General features: G+C 44.0%; 1 protein-coding gene across 7 annotated transcripts in view; it reads right to left on the bottom strand.

Annotated features, from left to right (window-relative positions):
- Window positions 1–18,837, bottom strand: part of FUNDC1 (FUN14 domain containing 1) — a 64,491-nt gene that overhangs the window by 30,702 nt on the left and 14,952 nt on the right. The window contains exon 5 of one of the 7 annotated variants that reach the window (XM_006267116.4): window positions 16,377–17,044. The exons of the other annotated variants lie outside the window; for them this stretch is intronic. Within the exon in view, the coding sequence (XP_006267178.1) occupies window positions 16,967–17,044 (78 nt within the window). The 3' untranslated portion in view covers window positions 16,377–16,966. Of the gene's footprint in view, window positions 1–16,376; window positions 17,045–18,837 lie in introns of those variants that run through there. 7 annotated transcript variants of the gene reach the window in all.

Here is an 18,837-nt window from a genome sequence, read left to right as displayed (position 1 = left end):
CCCCTCCCCTGTATCTCTTACCAAGTCCCCTGCCCCTGATCTGGGAGCCAGGTCCAGGAGCTCCCTGTTACCAGGGCAGGGGGGCATTGTACCTGCCCCAGCAGCAGGCAGCCCCTGTGAGCAGGGTGTAATGCCCCAGCTCTCCTGGCTCAGTGCTCTCTGCCAGCCCCCAGCTACACCAAGGGGACAGCCTAAAGCTCCCCCTGGTGCTGGCAGGGGCCCATTGCAGGGCCCCGAGGAAGCAGGAGCAGATTTGTGTAGATGTCTGCCCAGGAGCGTTTACTCACAAGTAGTTTACTCATGAGTAAACTGACCCTGGATCAAATGCATGTGTAGACACGCCCAATAGGAATTGAGACTACTCTTCATTACTTCTGTTACTTGAAAACTAATATATCATTGTATTATTCATTAAGCAGCAAGGGAACACTGTCCCTCAGGCAATGTGTCAGGCAATATAACAGTTTATTGTATGCGATTGATACCAAACAAGGACAAGCCTCTAGCAGCAGATGAGGTTGAGAGCCACTTCACACAGTTCCTGTTAGTGATCCATCCAGCTGCACAGGTTTGATCGACAAGTACACAGAAGGTAATAGGTAATGTCAGGACACTATCAAATGTTTGGGTACAGTCTAATGGAGGGGTGGCAAGGCTGTGGCACAGGTGCCACAAGTGTCACAGGCAGCCTCTGTGTGTAGCACACATCAGACTGGGGAGGGTCCAGGCAGTACAGTGGGAGATCACCAGGCAGTGAAGAGAAAGCAGAACATCAGATCAGGCAGGGAACACAGGAAAGGAATCAGAAAGGAGAACAGCAGCTTAGTCAGGGAGCACAGGGCAGGAAGCAGAAAGCTGAGCAGCAGATCAGGTAGGGGAAAAGGATCAGAATAGTACTTAGTAAGGGTGCAGAGCTAATTTGTGGTACATCTGCCCCCCAAAATTCTGACTATGAAAAGAGTGATCACTGGCTATAGTACCAGGAAAAAAGGCAGATTAAGTGGATAGGTCATTTTTGGGCATTTGCTTAGATACATACAGTTCACTGTACCATCACTACCTTCCATACATTTTCTGGACCTTACCTGGATAGCATCAGCATTGCTCAGTTGTGTTACTCCAGTTTCATAGTTTCATAGTAGCTAGGGTCAGGAGGGACCTGAACAAATCATCTAACTTGACCCCCTGCCACAGGCAGGAATGAATGCTGGGTTCACAAGACCCTAGACAGGTGATCGTCCAAGCTCCTCTTGAATTTGCCCAAGGTAGGGGCAAGGACCACTTCCCTGGGAAGTTGGTTCCAGATTTTGGCCACCCTAACCGTAAAAAATTGCTGGCACTAAAAGTTAGTTTCTGATCTCTAACCTAAACCTATTCTCCATCAGCTTATTACCATTGCTCCTTGTCACCCCAGGTGGTGCTGGGGAGAAAAGGGCTCTACCTATTTGCTGATGATCTCCCCTGATGAGTTTGTGGGCAACCACCAGGTCCCCCCTCAGCCTCCTCTTGCTGAGGCTGAACAGGTTCAGGTTCCTGAGTCTCTCCTCATAGAGAGAGCCTGTCCTGCTGCCCTATCATCAAGCAGGTGGCCCTCCTCTGAACCCTCTCCAGGCTGACCACATCCCTCTTGAAGTGCAGCGCCCAGAACTGGACGCAGTACTCCAACTGCGGCCTGACCAAAGTCGCATAGAGGGGGAGTATCACCTCTCTGGACCAGCTTGAGTTGCACTTTTGGATGCATGACAAGGTATGGCTGGCCTTGCTGGCTGCAGTCTGGCATTGGCAGCTCATGTTCATCTTCGAGTCAATAATGACTCCAAGATCCCTTTCTGTCTCTGTACTTTCAAAAGGGGAGCTCCCCAGCCTGTATGTATGCTGTGGATTCCTTCTCCCAAGGTGCAGCACCCTGCATTTATCTACGTTGAACCCCATCCTATTCTCATCTGCCCAATTTTGTAGGCTGTCTAAATCTATTTGCAGCCTCTCTCTCCCTTCAAGTGTGTCCACCTCGCCCCACATCTTAGTGTCATCAGCGAACTTGGACAGCGTGCTTTCCACTCCCTCATCCAAGTCACTGATGAAGATGTTAAACAGTGCGGGCCCGAGGACCGAGGCCTGGGGTACCCCACTACTCACATCTCGCCAGGGTGAGTACACCCTGTCCACCACTACTCTCTGGGTGCGCCCTATCAGCCAATTTTTTACCCATCCAGCTGTGTAGGCATCAGTGCCGCAGTTGCTTAATTTATTGATGAGGGTGGGGTGAGAGACAGTGTCAAAGGCCTTCTTAAAGTCTAGAAAGACTACGTCCATGGCGAAACCATCATCCAAGTATTTAGTTACCTGGTCATAAAAGGCAACCAGGTTGGTCAGGCAGGACCTGCCTTTGATGAACCCATGCTGATTGCCCCTGAGCATGATCTCCCCTGCAGGCCCCCCACAGATGTGCTCCTTCATGATTCTTTCCAAGATCTTCCCGAGCACCCAGGTGAGGCTTATAGGCCTGTAGTTACCTGGGTCCTCCCTCCTCCCTTTCTTGAAAATTGGAACCACATTAGCCAGTTTCCAATCCCCCAGCACCTGGCCAGTTATTTTTGCTGAAAACTATATTTAGGATTACTTCTCATAAATGCACCCTTGCAACCCTGTCCACTGTAAATGAGACTTCAGTGAAAAGGAATGTAGCCATGATATCAGACTGTGCTTAAACTCCCAGTTCTCCTCAAGTTGATTCCTTACTACTAGTCCTATTATTGTGATCATTACGCTAGTACCTCAGACCCCAAGTCATGAACCAGGAAGTCATTGGGCTACATACTGTACAAACATAATGCCATTGTCGCAGGGCACCTCAGTGCTCCTGCTCCTAGAGAGGAGAAACTGCCAGGGAGAGAGAGAGAGCGCCCTGTCACAACATAATGAGCCCAGCTGAAGGTTGCCAGGGTAATGAGCGCAGCTGCGGGTTGTCGGAGCAGCTAAGGGGAGCCAGCCGCCTGTAGGGGGCAGGGCCTGGCCCTTATAAAGCCCAGGGCTGAGGCCAGGCTGGCAGTTCTCTGCCAGCAGCCAGAGAGCCAGGAGTGCCCTCAGTCAAGCTATGGGTAGAAGCCTGATCTCAAGTATAGCTCATGATAGCTCTGGAGGCTTGAGCCATGATGCTAAGTTATAGCCAGGCGGCTTGTGTTAAGATATAGCCTAGGGGCTTGTTTTGCTTTGGTGTTGAGTATTACACCGGAGGTTTGGGTGAGGTTGGAGGAGGCCTCATAGGGACCCCAGAGAGTGTGGGGTGCCCTAGCACCAAGAGGATGCAGTGTCCTCATAGAGGGCCCCACGGGAGTGTGGGGGCCCCAGCGCCTGAGTGAGGGCACAGTACTCTAAGGGGGAACCCCAGTGGTATGGGGACCCCAGCGCCAGTGAAGGCGCAGCTTGCGTGCCAGTGAAAGCGTAACTGGAGGCGAGGAGCGCAACCAGTGGGTTGCAGGCGGGGAACAGAGACCCTGGGTTGTGTGCGGGGTACGTAGATCCCAGCCCCGGAGAGGGGCAGCTTTGTGAGGCCCCAATGTGGGCATGACGAGCCCCAGAAGGGGGCGCTGCTAGGAAGCCCTAGCATAGACGTGGCAAGCCCCAGGAAGGGGGAGCGCACTTTAGAGGAGCCCAGTGTGGGCCCAACGAGTCCCTGAGAAAGGGGGGAACTATTGAGAAGCCCAAGGTGGGCACGGCAAGCCCCGAAGAGGGGGAGCTCCATATTGAGAAGCCCAAGACGGGTGTAGCGAGCATGGCCGTAGGCTAGTGCGGCAACAGCCCTCAGACAGAGGCAAGGTGCTGCGGTTGTCCCTGAGAAGAGGGGATAGCAGTGCAGTGAGCCTGGATCAGAGAGGGTAGCCGTGCGGTTGGCCTAGAGGACCGGAGACCCGCTAGAGGGTCCCTGAGTGGGACCACACTTTTAGAGAAGGTCCAGAGTGGGGCTCAAGAGTCCCGGTGAGGGACACTGTATTAGGGAGAGCCCAGGAAGGGGCACTAGTAGAGAGACATACGGGGAAGGCCCAAGAGTGGGCTAGATTACAGGAGGACCCGAGGAAGCGGGCGTGTATTGTGACCGGACAACATCTATCCCATCTGCGAGGCTTGGGGTGTGGTATTAGGGGTTGGTAGGAGCCACGCATGGCCCATAAGGCTAGAGTGCCTGGGGAGCACCCGTCATACCGGGAGACCACAGGAGTCCGGAAGAACTGCGGGGACAGAGGTCCCGAGTAGCTGTGCCCAGGGAGTCATAGGCAGCCTCCCAATCATATTTTCCAGCAAGGCGTGGTGGGCGAGAATAAGAGGGTGCCTTGGGCCGGCCTTGACACAGAGTGAGGGCCTTCGAGGAGATCACAGCCCTCCTAGAGGACCCTGCCATGACAGCCATATTCTATGGGCGCATGCTTTACATGTGCTTGCCATCTTCTTGCACTCACTCTTGCAATCTGTAGCAAGGACTGATTCTTCAGCTCTGTTTGCCCAACTCCCACCAAGACCGTGTAGTCTCCTCAAGCCCCTCTTTATTCCACTTTTTTTCTAACAATCTTTTCAATGCCTAGAAGTCCTGTTTGCCAAGTTACTCACTCAATTGAAGGTGAAAAGAATGCTGGCCATGGCTCATGACTTTCTTCCTACCCAATCTTTTAATACATTCCTATTCATCAAGAGATATGTTTGTCCAGTGGAAAGCACTTTTCTCAGATCTACAGATGAAAAGTGCTACATCAAGGTTAAGTATCTTTATTATTACTATTAATATAAAACATAGCTAGCTATCAAGTGGTGACACACCAGAAATATCTAACCTATGACAGACTAGACAGAAATATCTCTTTTGTTGTAACAAAGAAGGCATTGGTATACACTACAAGAAGGCAAGCCAAAAGCCAGAAATATGATCAGGAAAATGCCACAACAAATGGTTTCAATGTACATTTTGTCACTCTCACTCCATGTGGAACAGCTGACTAAGGAGTAATTCTGTATCTCTGAAGCTAGGTATCCCTTCCCTTCCTTTGCTGGCAATACAAGCAGGGAAATTAGTAAATTGCATAGCTGAGTGCAGAAAATGACATCACTGTTCATTTCTAAATGGGTGAAAATTCCAATTTTCCAATAAGAGAGACTTGCAATTCCATCCAAATATGTAGTGGTGAGTTATCCACACCTTCAGATCACACCGCCTCTCATGTTTTTAATATTCTGGGTATTCTGTGCACAATAAAAGAACAAATTAGATCAATGTGATCATTCTAGTCACATATCAGAACTAGAATTCACTGGTAGAAATGGGTGGGGGCTCTTGGGCTGTGCCCATCCAGGCTGTAGTGACCCAGAGCAGCTCTTACTCCCTTATTTCTGTGAGCATTTGCTTCACTCTGTACCTTTAAAAAAAAAAAAAAAGCACGCCATGAATGTGCTCTCTTTTAGGTGAGAACCTAAAAACAAATGAGTAATTGTAGAGGACCATCTGGAAAAATGAGGCTATGCAGTGTTGAGTCAAAGAAGCAGTTTACTCAGTTTTATTCAAGTAGCTGAAGCCATTGAGAACACCTGGGTTTGGAGTAAAGAGATAACAAGTTGAGAAGAGACAGAAAGAAATGAAAATGGCATGTTATGGAGTGAATATGCTAGACAAGTGTTGTAAGAGAAAACCATATTTGCCCTCCTAGGTCACACACAAAGAAAGGAAAGGTACTTGTGGCCCCTGTACTTGGACACTTTTAAGTTGCCCTTGTTTGCCACAAACGTTTTTTGCTTTGATATACCATTATAGTGAAAATGGTGTAAGGCAGGAGATGCCACCCTATAGCCTGCAGGCCAGATCAAGCTTGTTGCATCATTTTATCCAACCCTCAGAGCTGGAGGTTTCTGCAGGGGCCCTTGGCAGCAGGGGCCTTCACTCACATGGCGATTGACCTGTGGGGAGAGGTGATGATGGTGGCAGTGCATGAAGGGAGCAGTTACTGCAGTGATGTCACAGGCTGTGTTGCAGGAGGCCCTTTCTCAGAGATAAGTTCTGCTAAAGTGGCCCTCTGCTGCTAAAAGTTGCCAACCTCTGGTGTTAGGAACTAATACAAACACAGTTCCATGGGTCTCTGTATGCTTCTACTGGTATGTTTATTCCCACCCCTGCATGGAGTGCAAGGGTGGAACCATAGTGGTATAAGGCACATTTATACTGGAATAACTATGTCGACATTAGGATTTGTATCAAGTCAACTATTGTACAAGAATCATGTGCCTATTCAAAATACTCATAGCACTAGCAAAACTGTGTGTACATAAAGACTACTGACCTGTATCATCTGAAAAATTGTGTGCTTCTGTCCAAAAATTCTTATAAAAATGCTAATGATAACCTATAACTAAGAGACTTAATTTGTACCAGAGTTCATTCACTATAATTTTATAGATGACTATAAATGAGCAACTTCTGCTAAAAAATGTATACATGTAGAGAACCAGTTGAAATCAACAAAACTTTAGACATTTTTTGAAAAGGAAACTTAAATGTCATGGAGATCTGTTGTTACATTGACAGGAAGGGATTTGCATTTGGTAACTTCAATTAATAGGCATTTTGTTTATAAATCCTTTGTCCAAGAATAGATTATATGCCATTTGCATTGTACAGATTTTTAGCAACACCAGTGTGTTTGAATAATATATCATGCATTCATGATGTCACTTAATGAAGTATAAAATCATGTTCCAGAAGCATTTACAGTTTCTTCTGTAAAACTGAAGTCCAGTTTACAAATCTATAAACTCTTGGATTCAGATTCCCCTTGCTCATTTATAAGTACAAACTGAAATGACCATCCACAAATTTTCCATCCATTTTTAGTAAGCTATCAAAAATGTTCTGCAAAAGCTTTCCAATTTCTTCTATTTTCTTTAGAATTCTAGGATGTTTTACCATTTTTGCCCTGGTACTTTGTCAACTTGTAATAGTTCTAATTGCCTTATTATCCACTCCAGTGCAATAGTAAAACCTTTTGACATTTCACTTCCTTCCCCCAGGAAAATGTATCCCAGTTCCTGGGATATTACCTTCTGCTGCTTCTGTGATTACTGGGGCGAAGAATTCCTTTAGGCCTTCTGTCTTATCAACCTCATCTGTCACTAACTTTCTATTCCCGACTTTTGGTGGCCCCTACATCTTTAATTTTTTAAAATCCATTTTTCTTTTCCTTTTTTATTTGCTATTTCAATACTATTTTTAATCATATTCTACCCTTTTTAATCTATTTACTTTCCATAAACTGATTTTCTTCACAGAAATGTCCATGGTTCATATCCCATTGTTTTAAAAATTAGTTGTCATGCATGTAAAAAAAAAAAAAAAAAAAAAAAAGCCACAGCCTATGTATTACTTGGCTTTGGGTCTTTCATATCATACATGGTATTTGGTAAACTACTGGCATAGCAAGTCTCAGTCAATCACAGCAAACATTCCTAGATGCCTTTTAGCAAAGGATTTAAATGTTCTAGTGAAAAAGTAGACCAAAATCACAAAAGTATTTGGCAGGGCTCTAACCAACGCTAATTAAATACACAGCTTTTAAAAGGACAACCTAGAATTAATCATAGCATCATATGCCATCAGTACCTATGTCTCCTGCTCTGTAAGAGAGTCACATATATGAATGAGGAAACTAATCACAAAATCCTTTATTATGAACACTGAGAAGTACAAACATGTTGGACTAGATTCAAAAGGACTTAGACGCTGCAATGATGGGTTTTGATGAGTAACTTTTAGTGCCTTGCCTTACCTCTTAATTCTTTTACTTCAGTCAGTCCATGGAGCCATTTCTCTTGCTTTGTGATCCTCTATAGACTACTTGTGGGCCACAAACTATAGTCTGAAAGCCAATGAACTAAACTGTTGAAGAAGAAAAGTGGTATAGTTACCACTTATAACTTAAAATGTTTACTGTTACTTTTACTTTCATTTATAGCTGTTACCCTTTTAGGCACTTAAAAGGCATGCCTGCTTTTACTTACATTAGCAATCTCACTGATAGTGCTACGTTCAAAATTAACTACATGCTTATGTGTCTGCAGGATTAGGCCTTAGACAAACACAATCTTGGGGTTTGGAACCTGGAACTCTGCAAACCAATTAATATATATAGTTGATGTTATAGGAACAGTAACAGCCTTCATTTAAAAACCATTAAATATTGGGAAACTTCCTTATCCTTGCCAATCACACAAGCTTTGGGAACACAAGGTGGAATTGGCTATTCTTAATTTTCTTTCAAAGAGATAAAGGAAACAATGTCTGAAAACATTTAATCTGCATAAGCTTTATGAGCTATAGGATTTTCTTGGGTTTAAAAGTTTGTTTAAGTTAATTGTGGTTTCTTACATATTCATTATCTGAGCAATATCTAACCATCATGACTTTTAGAGTGAGTCACTTCAGAGGATGTATAATCTCAAAATTGGAACACATGCATATATTTGATTGTGTTGAAAATTTGTTATCCCTTAACTATATGAGAAAATTGGATAATCTTCCCTTCAAAAAATATTTATACTTTGAAAAAGTCAAATGTTTCATTAAAAATCATCCTAGGTATACTGGTTCTGTCTTCTTTTGTTCCTATGAATCAGTAATGGTAAGGGTGGGCACATCTATACAAGATGTTTCCTGAGGAGTTGCCTAATTAGCTCTGCAGTAAACATCTCAGCGTCTACACATGTGGCCCTATTAGGCCGCAGAAAACTAATAAACTCTGCAGCAGGTTAGTATTTGTAAGTACAAATACTATCCTGTTGCGGAGTTTTTTCATGCACAGTAATGCACTTGTAGATGTTGACCTGGATGGATGGGATATAAAGGTGCTTCAGCGTGGGGGCTGCCTACTGGCTAACCCCATAGTGAAGCACTCTTGGGCCCCATCCAGCCCTTCTGCAGCACACAGAGTCAGGTTGGAGCAGCCCTGGGCTGGCAGGCTGACCCCGCTGGACCTCCTGCTAGCCAAGGATGCTCTGCTCCAGGTCAACTTGCTGCAGCCCCAGCTCACATGTAAACGTGACACTTGGGAGTAATAAACTCCTGTGCAATATGCTCTGTGATTGGCTTTCTCCTGCATGTCTAAAAGTGCGTAAAGGTCCCTTGGATACATTTTATAATACTTTCTTCTCAAAACTCAAATTACACATGTTATGATATATAAAGGGCAACATTTGCTGTTTCCATTTTTCCTCCATTTTCTAATAACAAAAGCACTTGGCAATGACTGAAGCACTGAATACCTGTTATAGCTTTAAGTTCAATTTTGCTGTTTTCAGTTTGCATTTTGCAAGAAAATAGCCTCCACAGGAACAAATTCTGGTCTTTCAAAATTCAGTACAAAACCTGATGTAAAAAAAGGATAGCAAGAGCAGCAGGAGACTGGTCTGGCCAAACTGCAAACTCTTCAGTGAGTTGAAACTCAAAAGGGGATCTTACAAAACATGGAAACTTAGCCATATTTCTATGGAGGACCATGCATGAACTTGCCGGGAGAAAACCAGGAAGGCCATGTTATGAATTGAAATGCAGTTAGCTAGAGCCAGTAAAGGCAACAAAAAAGGATACTACTAGTGTGTTAGAAATAAAAGAAAGACCAAAGAAACTGTAGGTCTCATACTAAATGCAGAAGGCAATCTAATCATGGATGATACAGAGTATGCTGAAGTATTTAGTGTCTTTTTTACTTCAGTCTTCACTAACAGGGTTAACTACCAAATCAAAAGCAGAGTTGTCAGCTAGAATAGGAAAGCAGATAAGTAGCCTATAGCAGTTGAGGAATCAGTTAGAGATTACTTAAGGAAGCTGGATGTTTTTGACTCTGCAAGCCTGGATGGGTTGCATTCTAGAGCAGGGACTGGCGGCCTGTGGGCTGGCCTGGGAAGCTGAGATATCAGCAGTGATTCAGTAGCAGGGGGCTTCTGGAGCAATTCACACAGACAGTGGCAGCCAGGAGAATCAGCAATGGTGGTGGCAGCAAAGTCATAAGTGCCAGCCTACCATAGAGTGAGAAACATTATTTTGGCCTGCTGGTCCTATAGGTTGCTGTCCTGTCCTAGAACACCCAAGGAATTAAATGAGGTCATTTCAGAGCCACTGAGTGACTATTATCTTTGAGAACTTGTAGAGAGTGGGTGAGGTCCTAGAAAACTGGATGAAGCCAAATATAGTGTCCATACTTAAGGAAGGGAAGGAGGAGGAGCTGGGGAATTACAGATTTGTCAGTCCGAACTTGATGTCAGGAAAAATCATGAAGCAGGTCATCAAGGAATCTTCATCCCAGCACCTAGAATAGAACAGGGTGATCAGGGACAACCAACATAGATTCATCAAGAGCAAATCATGTCTGATCAACATGACTTCCTTTTATGGCAAGGTGACAGGCTCTGTGGATGGGGGAAGATCAGTGATGTGATATACTTTGACTTAAGCATTCTGACGCTGTCCTCCATGACATTTTCATTATCAACCTAAGGAAAATACAGTCTAGATGAAACTACTGTACACTGAATATGTAACTGGTTGAATCCTTATATTCAAAGTAGTTGACTCATTATCTAGTTAGGGAGAAGTATCAAGTGTGATTCTCCAGAAGTCTTTCCTTCATTTGCTACTGTTCAATATCTTCACTAATGATTTGGAAGATGAAATGGAGTACACATTGAGTAAGCTTTTGAATGAAACCGAGATAGGTGGCATTGCAGATGGTAGAGCAGAGGATTAGGATTAAGAATTACTTTGATACTGGAAAAATGGTCCAAACTTAATCAGATTAAGTTCAGTAAGGACAACTGCGTTTAGGATTGAACTGTCAAATACACAAATACAGACTAGGAAATAAATGACTGGCCAGGATGCAGTAGTGCAGAAAAGGACCTGTGGGCCATAGTGGACCATGATCAGGAGTGGTCCTGGATGATTGGAAAAGGGCAAACAGTGCTCATATTTAAGAAAGGGAGAAAGAAGGATCCAGGGAATTACAGACCAGTCAGTCTCACCTCAGTCTCTGGAAAAATCATGGAGAAGATCCTTAAGGAATCCATTTCTAAGCACTTGGAGGAGGAAAAGGAACAATTAGGAACAGTCAGCATGTATTTGCCAAGGGCAAGTCATGCTTGACCACCCTGATTGCCTTATATGATGAGGTGATTGGCTCTGTGGATGCAGGGAGACTGATAGATGTGGTGTACCTTGATTTTAGCATGGCTTTTGATATGCTTTCCCATTCTCATGGACAAGCTAAGGAAGCATGGACTGGATGAATGGACTGTAAGGTGGAGAGAAAACTAGCTGGAGCATTGGGTTCAGAGAGTAGTAATCAATGGCTCGATGTCTAGTTGGTAGCCGGTATCAACTGGAGTGTCCCAGGGGTCAGTTTTGGGGCCAGCTTTGTTCAATGTCTTCATCAACAACCTGGAAGATGGAATACCTCTTTTGCACCTGAAGTGCAAAAGAGGATGAAGCTAAACTGTTCTCAGTGGTGGCAGATGACAGAATAAGGAGCAATGGTCTCAAGTTGCAGCAAGGGAAGTTTAGGTTAGATATTAGGAAGAATTTTCTCACTAGGAGGGTAGTAAAACACTGGAACAGGTTACCCAGAGAGCTTGTGGATTCTCCATCCTTGGAGGTTTTTAAGATGCAGCTAGACAAAGCTTGGCCTGGGATGATCTATTTGGGGATGGTCCTGCTTTGAGCAGGGGGTTGGACTAGATGACCTCTCGGGGTCCCTTCCAAACTTCATTTTCTATGATGCATTTTCAATTATCTGAATATAAGCCAATAGTGTGCTGTTGTTGCAAACAAAGCCAATAGCATACTGGGCCGTATCAATAGAAGAATCCCTTACAAGTTAAAGGAGGTGATTCTTCCACTCTTTTTCTACCACTGGTGATGCCTCACCTGGAGTCCTATGTCCAGTTTGAGGCACTGCACTTCAGGAAAGACATAGTCAAATTAGAAAGAGCCTAGCAAAAAGCAACAGAAATTACAAGAGTTCAGGGAAATATGATTTATGAGGGAAGGCTAGAAGAACTGGGATTATTTAGTCTGGAGAAAGGAAGAGCGAGGGGGCACTGGATAAGTTTTCAAATACACAAAAGATCATTATATAAAGATAATGGTAATAAACTATTCTCTGTGGTCATCAGGGACAGAGCAAGGAATAATGGTCCTAAATTGCAACAAGGGAATTTTAGGTTGGATATTAAAAAAGACTTCTAACTATGAAAGTAAATAAGTATTGAAACAGATTACCTATAGAGGGGTTGTGGAATCTCCATTCTTGGAAGGTTTTAAGAGAAGATTAAAGAAACAGTTATCTAGGATGGTTTTAGACAGTGATGGTCCTGATTTAAATAAGGATTTGGAGTAACTGATTTCCCAAGGCTCCTTTCAGTTCTACTTTTCTATGATCCCATTACTGTAACTTGCATTGACTTCAGTGAGAATAACGCTAGGCTGAATATGAACAAAAATAATTGTTTGAGAGTGTTTTAACCAAATAGGGAACAAAATATTGATCATCAAGGTATCAATACACAGCTTGAAAAGACAACTTATTAAACTCTCCCAAAACTCACTATGCCCATAAGGATATAAGAATTACCATAATGAATCAGAACCTTAGTTCATTTAGTTCAGCACCCAGTTCTGTATCAATGACTCTTAACAAGGGTGCTGTGAGATCCTTTTAAGGGTCTTATGGGGTGCTGCTCAATATTGTGGAGTGGAAACAGGGAGAGATCACCAAAGATGAATATACCTCCTCTGCTCGTGCTTGTAGGGAGGCAGTTAGACAGGCCAAAGCTACCATGGAGTTGAGGATGGCATCCCAAGTAAAGGACAACAAGAAATTGTTTTTTAGATATATAGGGAATAAAAGGAAGGCCCAGGGAGGAATAGGACCCCTGCTAAATGAGCAGAAACAATTGGTGACGGACAGGGGGGACAAGGCTGAACTCCACAACGAGTTCTTTGCCTCAGTGTTCCTAAATGAGGGGCACGACAAGTCTCTCACTGGGGTTGTAGAGGCAGCAGCAAGGCGCCAGACTGCCATGCATAGACCCTGAGATAGTGCAGAGTCACTTGGAAGAACTGGATGCCTTTAAGTCAGCAGGCTTGGATGAGCTCCATCCGAGGGTGCTGAAGGCACTGGCCGACATCATTGCAGAGCCACTGGCAGGAATATTTGAATGCTCGTGGTGCACGGGCCAAGTCCCAGAGGACTGGAAAAGGGCCAATGTGGTCCCCATTTTCAAGAAAGGGAGGAAGGAGGACCCGGGCAACTATAGGCCAGTCAGTCTCACCTCCATCCTTAGCAAAATCTTTGAAAAAATTATCAAGGCTCACATTTGCAAGAGCCCAGCAGGACAAATTATGCTGAGGGGAAACCAGCATGGGTTCGTAGCAGGCAGATCGTGCCTGACTAATCTAGTCTCCTTTTATGACCAGGTTATGAAACGCCTGGACACAGGAGGAGGGGTGGATGTCATATACTTAGACTTCAAGAAGGCCTTCGATACGGTATCCCACCCCATACTGGTGAACAAGTTAAGAGGCTGTGACTCGGATGACTACACAGTCCAGTGGGTGGCGAATTGGCTAGAGGGTCGCACCCAGAGAGTCGTGGTGGATGGGTCGGTTTCAACCTGGAAGGGTGTGGATAGTGGGGTCCTGCAGGGCTCGGTCCTTGGACCAATACTCTTTAATGTCTTCATCAACGACTTGGACGAGGGAGTGAAATGTACTCTGTCCAAGTTTGCAGATGACACAAAGCTGTGGGGAGAAGTGGACATGCCGGAGGGCAGGGAACAGCTGCAAGCAGACCTGGACAGGTTGGACAAGTGGGCAGAAAACAACAGGATGTAGTTCAACAAGGAGAAATGCAAAGTGCTGCACCTAGAGAGGAAAAATGTCCAGCACACCTACAGCCTAGGGAATGACCTGCTGGGTGGCACGGAAGTGGAAAGGGATCTTGGAGTCCTAGTGGACTCCAAGATGAACATGAGTCGGCAGTGTGACGAAGCCATCAGAAAAGCCAATGGCACTTTATCGTCCATCAGCAGATGCATGATGAATAGATCCAAGGAGGTGATACTTCCCCTCTATCGGGCACTGGTCAGACCGCAGCTGGAGTACTGCGTACAATTCTGGGCGCCGCACTTCAAGAGGGATGCGGATAACCTGGAGAGAGTCCGGAGAAGGGCCGCTCGTATGGTTAAGGGCCTGCAGACCAATCCCTACGAGGAGAGACTAGAGAACCTGGACCTTTTCAGCCTCCGCAAGAGAAGGTTGAGAGGCAACCTTGTGGCTGCCTTTAAGTTCATCACAGGGGCACAGAAGGGAATTGGTGAGGTTTTATTCACCAAGGCGCCCCCGGGGGTTACAAGAAATAATGGCCACAAGCTAGCAGAGAGCAGATTTAGATTGGACATTAGGAAGAACTTCTTCACAGTTCGAGTGGCCAAGGTCTGGAACGGGCTCCCAAGGGAGGTGGTGCTCTCCCCTACCCTGGGGGTCTTCAAGAGGAGGTTAGATAAGCATCTAGCTGGTGTCATCTAGACCCAGCACTCTTTCCTGCCTCTGCAGGGGGTCAGACTCGATGATCTATTGAGGTCCCTTCCGACCCTAACATCTATGAATCTATGAATTAGCACTGTTAGGTGTGCAAAGACCTACACATGATTCACAAGATAAACCCAGGGATTTAAAACAGGAATACATAGTGTCAAAACATTTCTGGCCTGGTCCAAGGTCTGGCCCATTGCAATCTTTCTGTGTTCTTTGCAACAGAAGAAATAAGAATTGCTTTATTATTTTTCCATAGTTAACAATGAGCTAAAGTTAAGACCTGGCATTTTCCAAGGAGTACCTTGAGTCTAAAAAAGTTGAGAATCACTGCTCTATATAATGACAACATATTTTAAAATGTTTCTCCATCCTCTTCTGTAGGCATCATAACGTCTTATTTGATTTTTATACCACAAGTGTACATTGAGAAGCTGCCTTAATTAAGCTGTCTACACTGATATCTGGGTCCCATTTCTGAGATGATGTGAACATAAAATCCGTTGTAGTGTTTGAGTAGTTGAATAGTTTCCCTTCAACATTCCTTACACTGTATTCATTTGCCATAGTGCTTCCAATTCAGATAGCTTCTTAGTTCTCTGTGAAGTATCTCAGTGGGTGTGTCTACACATTCATTAATGCACAGTGGTTACTGCATATTTAATTTAGTACTTGTATAACCAAATACTAAAAAAATGTGCAGTAACTGGAGTTACTGAACAGTAGTGCTGGCAAATGCCTTTTTAGTGATCCTGCTTTGCAGTAGCCTAATAATGCTAAGCAGTAGTGTGTTAGTATGGTTTGTGCGGTGATGCGCTCCTGTGCAGTATTATTAGGCTACTGCGCAGTTAGCATATCATGTAGACAGGCCCATTATAAACTAAGTAACTTTGCTCACACACAAATTTGGCTCACTGAATAATCAATGAGATTATTATTAAATATTTTAAATAATGGTGGGTCTACTGCAACTTGTGAAGGGTTAGGGTTCACACAACATTTTCCTAATAATCAGCCATCCAAATTTCCCATTTTGCCTTTCCAAAACAAGTCCTGACTGTAGCCCCTTGACCTTTTTGCCACTGGAAGACTCTCCGCTTGTCCCTGGAAGTACCCCTTTTGGGATCCATCTTAGAACCAGAAAAAAACCAAATCGTGTACTAAAAGTCAAACACCTACTATAACATATTTTAATTTTATTTCAAAAAATATTTTTGTCATGATTTGTGTGACATATAGGCAGCCACTGCTTACTGGAGGTAAGCTCTCTTCCTCAACTCCCTCTGACAGCCACCTCCCTTTCCCCTCCTTTCCTCCCCTACCAAAGGGAACCGGTGGCTCCCAGTGCAGCTGGGTGATGAGCACCCAGCCTGCCAGCCACTCTAAAAAGTTAAGCTCCACTCCTTTAGAGTGCTCAAGCTGCACCATGCCGTCCTGCTGTCAGTTTAATGTCCTCCATTATAACGTTCAACAAGTACTGGCAATATTAACCAAAAGCCTAGGTACTTGGTATTTTCAACAGGTAAATTATTAAACAGGTTGCTCTCCAGTGAATACACAACTACAAAAAGCATGCATGTTAAAGTCCTCGTAACAATTATATACATTTCAGCTGTATATACAAGCTACATATGACACACACTTGGGGATGTGGCATATGCTCTTCATGATAAGTATTTCATACAGACTAGTGTATGTCAAATGCTCACGTGGTAAAGGATGCAAATAATTTTTTATTTTATGAAGTATACAAATACCAGAGTCAAAGTTTGATTTTCATCTTTAATATGCTCATGAATCTGTTATCAATACTTCTGTAAAAAGATATTACAGATTTACAGATTATTGCAGTGATTTCTAAGGAACATGGTCAGCCTTGAGGCTGAAACTACAATATCATACACATTATTTAGTCATCGGCACTATACACTACAGCATGGAGGACAATATCTCTTTTAAATAAAGATAAAGCAACATTTAACTGAAAAAACTTTTAGACAGAAATAGAGCATTCCTTCCTTCAATACTGTAACATATATCTATATCCCAAGAATTACATTTTAAAAATACTAATTTCTGAATGGACAGCAATAAAAAAGTCATGATGAAAATTAATCAGTTTTGCCCATAAATGCTATAATGAGCAGCTACACAGTTTTTCAGCAAGTCGTAGCTTTGCCAAGCTTCAGGAGGCAAAAGCCTAAAATGTAAAAGCTTCCAATTTGTCTAGCTAGTTCATTTCTCCTGACTCTGGAGTGATTAATGACCCACACTGCTTTGCTTCAAGACAGTGCGTCACTACAACTGTTCTTTGCTGTGGTTGATGCCATCAGGAAGACAAAATTCAGGTCCTTAAGATGCAAGGCCTAACAAAAAACCTCCAACAAATCCACTTGATACCACTATGTTCTGTTTGATAAATTCTGTTGACTGAAAAAGAAAAGAGTTTGTGATGAACCATGCATTTAATGTGAGCATTACTACTTATGTGAATAGTCAGAAACAGGTGTTTAACTAAAAAGAAAAGACAAGTTCTTAAAATTAAGTTTAATGGCCATGGATGATGGTATGGCACTACCTGGAGTCACTTATATTGCAGACACTCTGAGCAAATCTTTAGCAATGCATTTCATTCACAACTGACAATGATACTCTTATGCAAACACTTTTTTTTCCTGTGAAAAGACTGCTGCACTATATATTTCTTGGGAAAATGTGAGCACTAAAGGTGAGACCAAACTAATTTCAATTTTAACTGAACACAGGAAAATGAATTGTAATTACAAGCTGTGGAAACCTAATACACTTTTTAATATTTAACCGCTTTGCGATTGGTTTTGTACTGCTTGAAATGTTTTACAAATATACTTTAGGACAGCATCATACCATTTCATATGACTGTACATAAGTAGTAAGAGTAGAAGGTATAAAAAAAACTAGGCATGTACAATAAGGGACCCAAGACATTTCCATCTTTACTATGATGTAAGAGCCATTTTGAAAATCAAAGACCAGCTATTTAGATAATGCAAATGGTTCACAACTTTAAAAATCAAAGCTGTTTGAATATCAATTCTGGTGTATCCATCCTATATCTTATCCTGAAAGGGTAATGATTAAGCTACTTTTGGTTTAGAAAACTGTACACTAATTTTCAGACTAGAGTTAGTTACAAATCAAAATCCAAGTTCTAGTTTAAAACAATTTGACAACCTAGGTATAACTTACGGGCATTGGTGTTGCATTACTGATACTGTGCAATACAAATTGTGTAAAACAATTAAAACATAGATATGCTGTATGATGTTTTAAGTGTGCACAGAACAGTCCAAACACCTCCAGGCAAGTGTGCACAGAACAGTCCAAACACCTCCAGGCAAACAACTCACTTTTTGTAACATATTAATGGTAAAATTAAGTCCTTAATGAGAAACTATTTCTAGGGGTGCACCAATAGAGATTTTGGGGGCCGATGCCAATAGCCTATTTTTAAGGAGGCATATTAGCCGATACTGATCCAATTTCCGATACAGCTGAGTGTAGCTGGTAAGTCTGTTGTGGTGGAAGGGGAGGGAAGGGGCGTGGTGGGAGTGGAGATCAACATCCCCCACAGTGAGGGAGGGACTGGTATAGACACTGGGACAGCTACAGGACAGAGCTGTGGCTTGCCCGGAGAGGATGGGAGGACAGCTCCTGCCACTGCATGCACCTCAGGAGGGCACGGGGGGTGCCCTAAACATGCAGCTGCAGCCACCCCAAATTTCGCTGTAGTGCCCCCAGTGCCACCATTGCCCACCCTGAGCCCAGCACCCATCAAGAAGAGCCCGGAGCAACCCTGGCTCTGGACCGCAGCTGCAGTCTGCCCACCCCGTGTTGATCCCGGGGGGGGGGGGGGGGGGGGAGGGGGGCAGGAGCCGCCCCCCTCCCCCAGATGAGCTGTGGCTCCATCTCGCGTTCTGCCCTGGCTGGGCAGCGTCTCCTCCACCTGACTCCCTTCTTCACCATGGGGAACATTGATCTGCCTCCTCAGGCCCCTTCCCTCCCCCGTCCCCTTCTACCACAACAGATTTTCCAGCTGCATGCAGCTCTCCAAGCTGTTGGGCTGTGCTCCTCGCTGTCTGCATGCTGCGCATGCACACAGGCATTTATTGGCCAAATTATCGACCACAACAGGCTAATTTCCAATCCAGCCAATTTTCTTTATATCGGTGCTGATCCGATAT

The sequence above is a fragment of the Alligator mississippiensis genome, chromosome 1 (genome assembly GCF_030867095.1).
Source record: "Alligator mississippiensis isolate rAllMis1 chromosome 1, rAllMis1, whole genome shotgun sequence".
In the NCBI taxonomy this organism is placed as follows: Eukaryota; Metazoa; Chordata; order Crocodylia; family Alligatoridae; genus Alligator; species Alligator mississippiensis.
The sequence above is the reverse complement of the archived record's forward strand: the minus strand, read 5'-3'. Positions and strand labels throughout refer to the sequence as shown.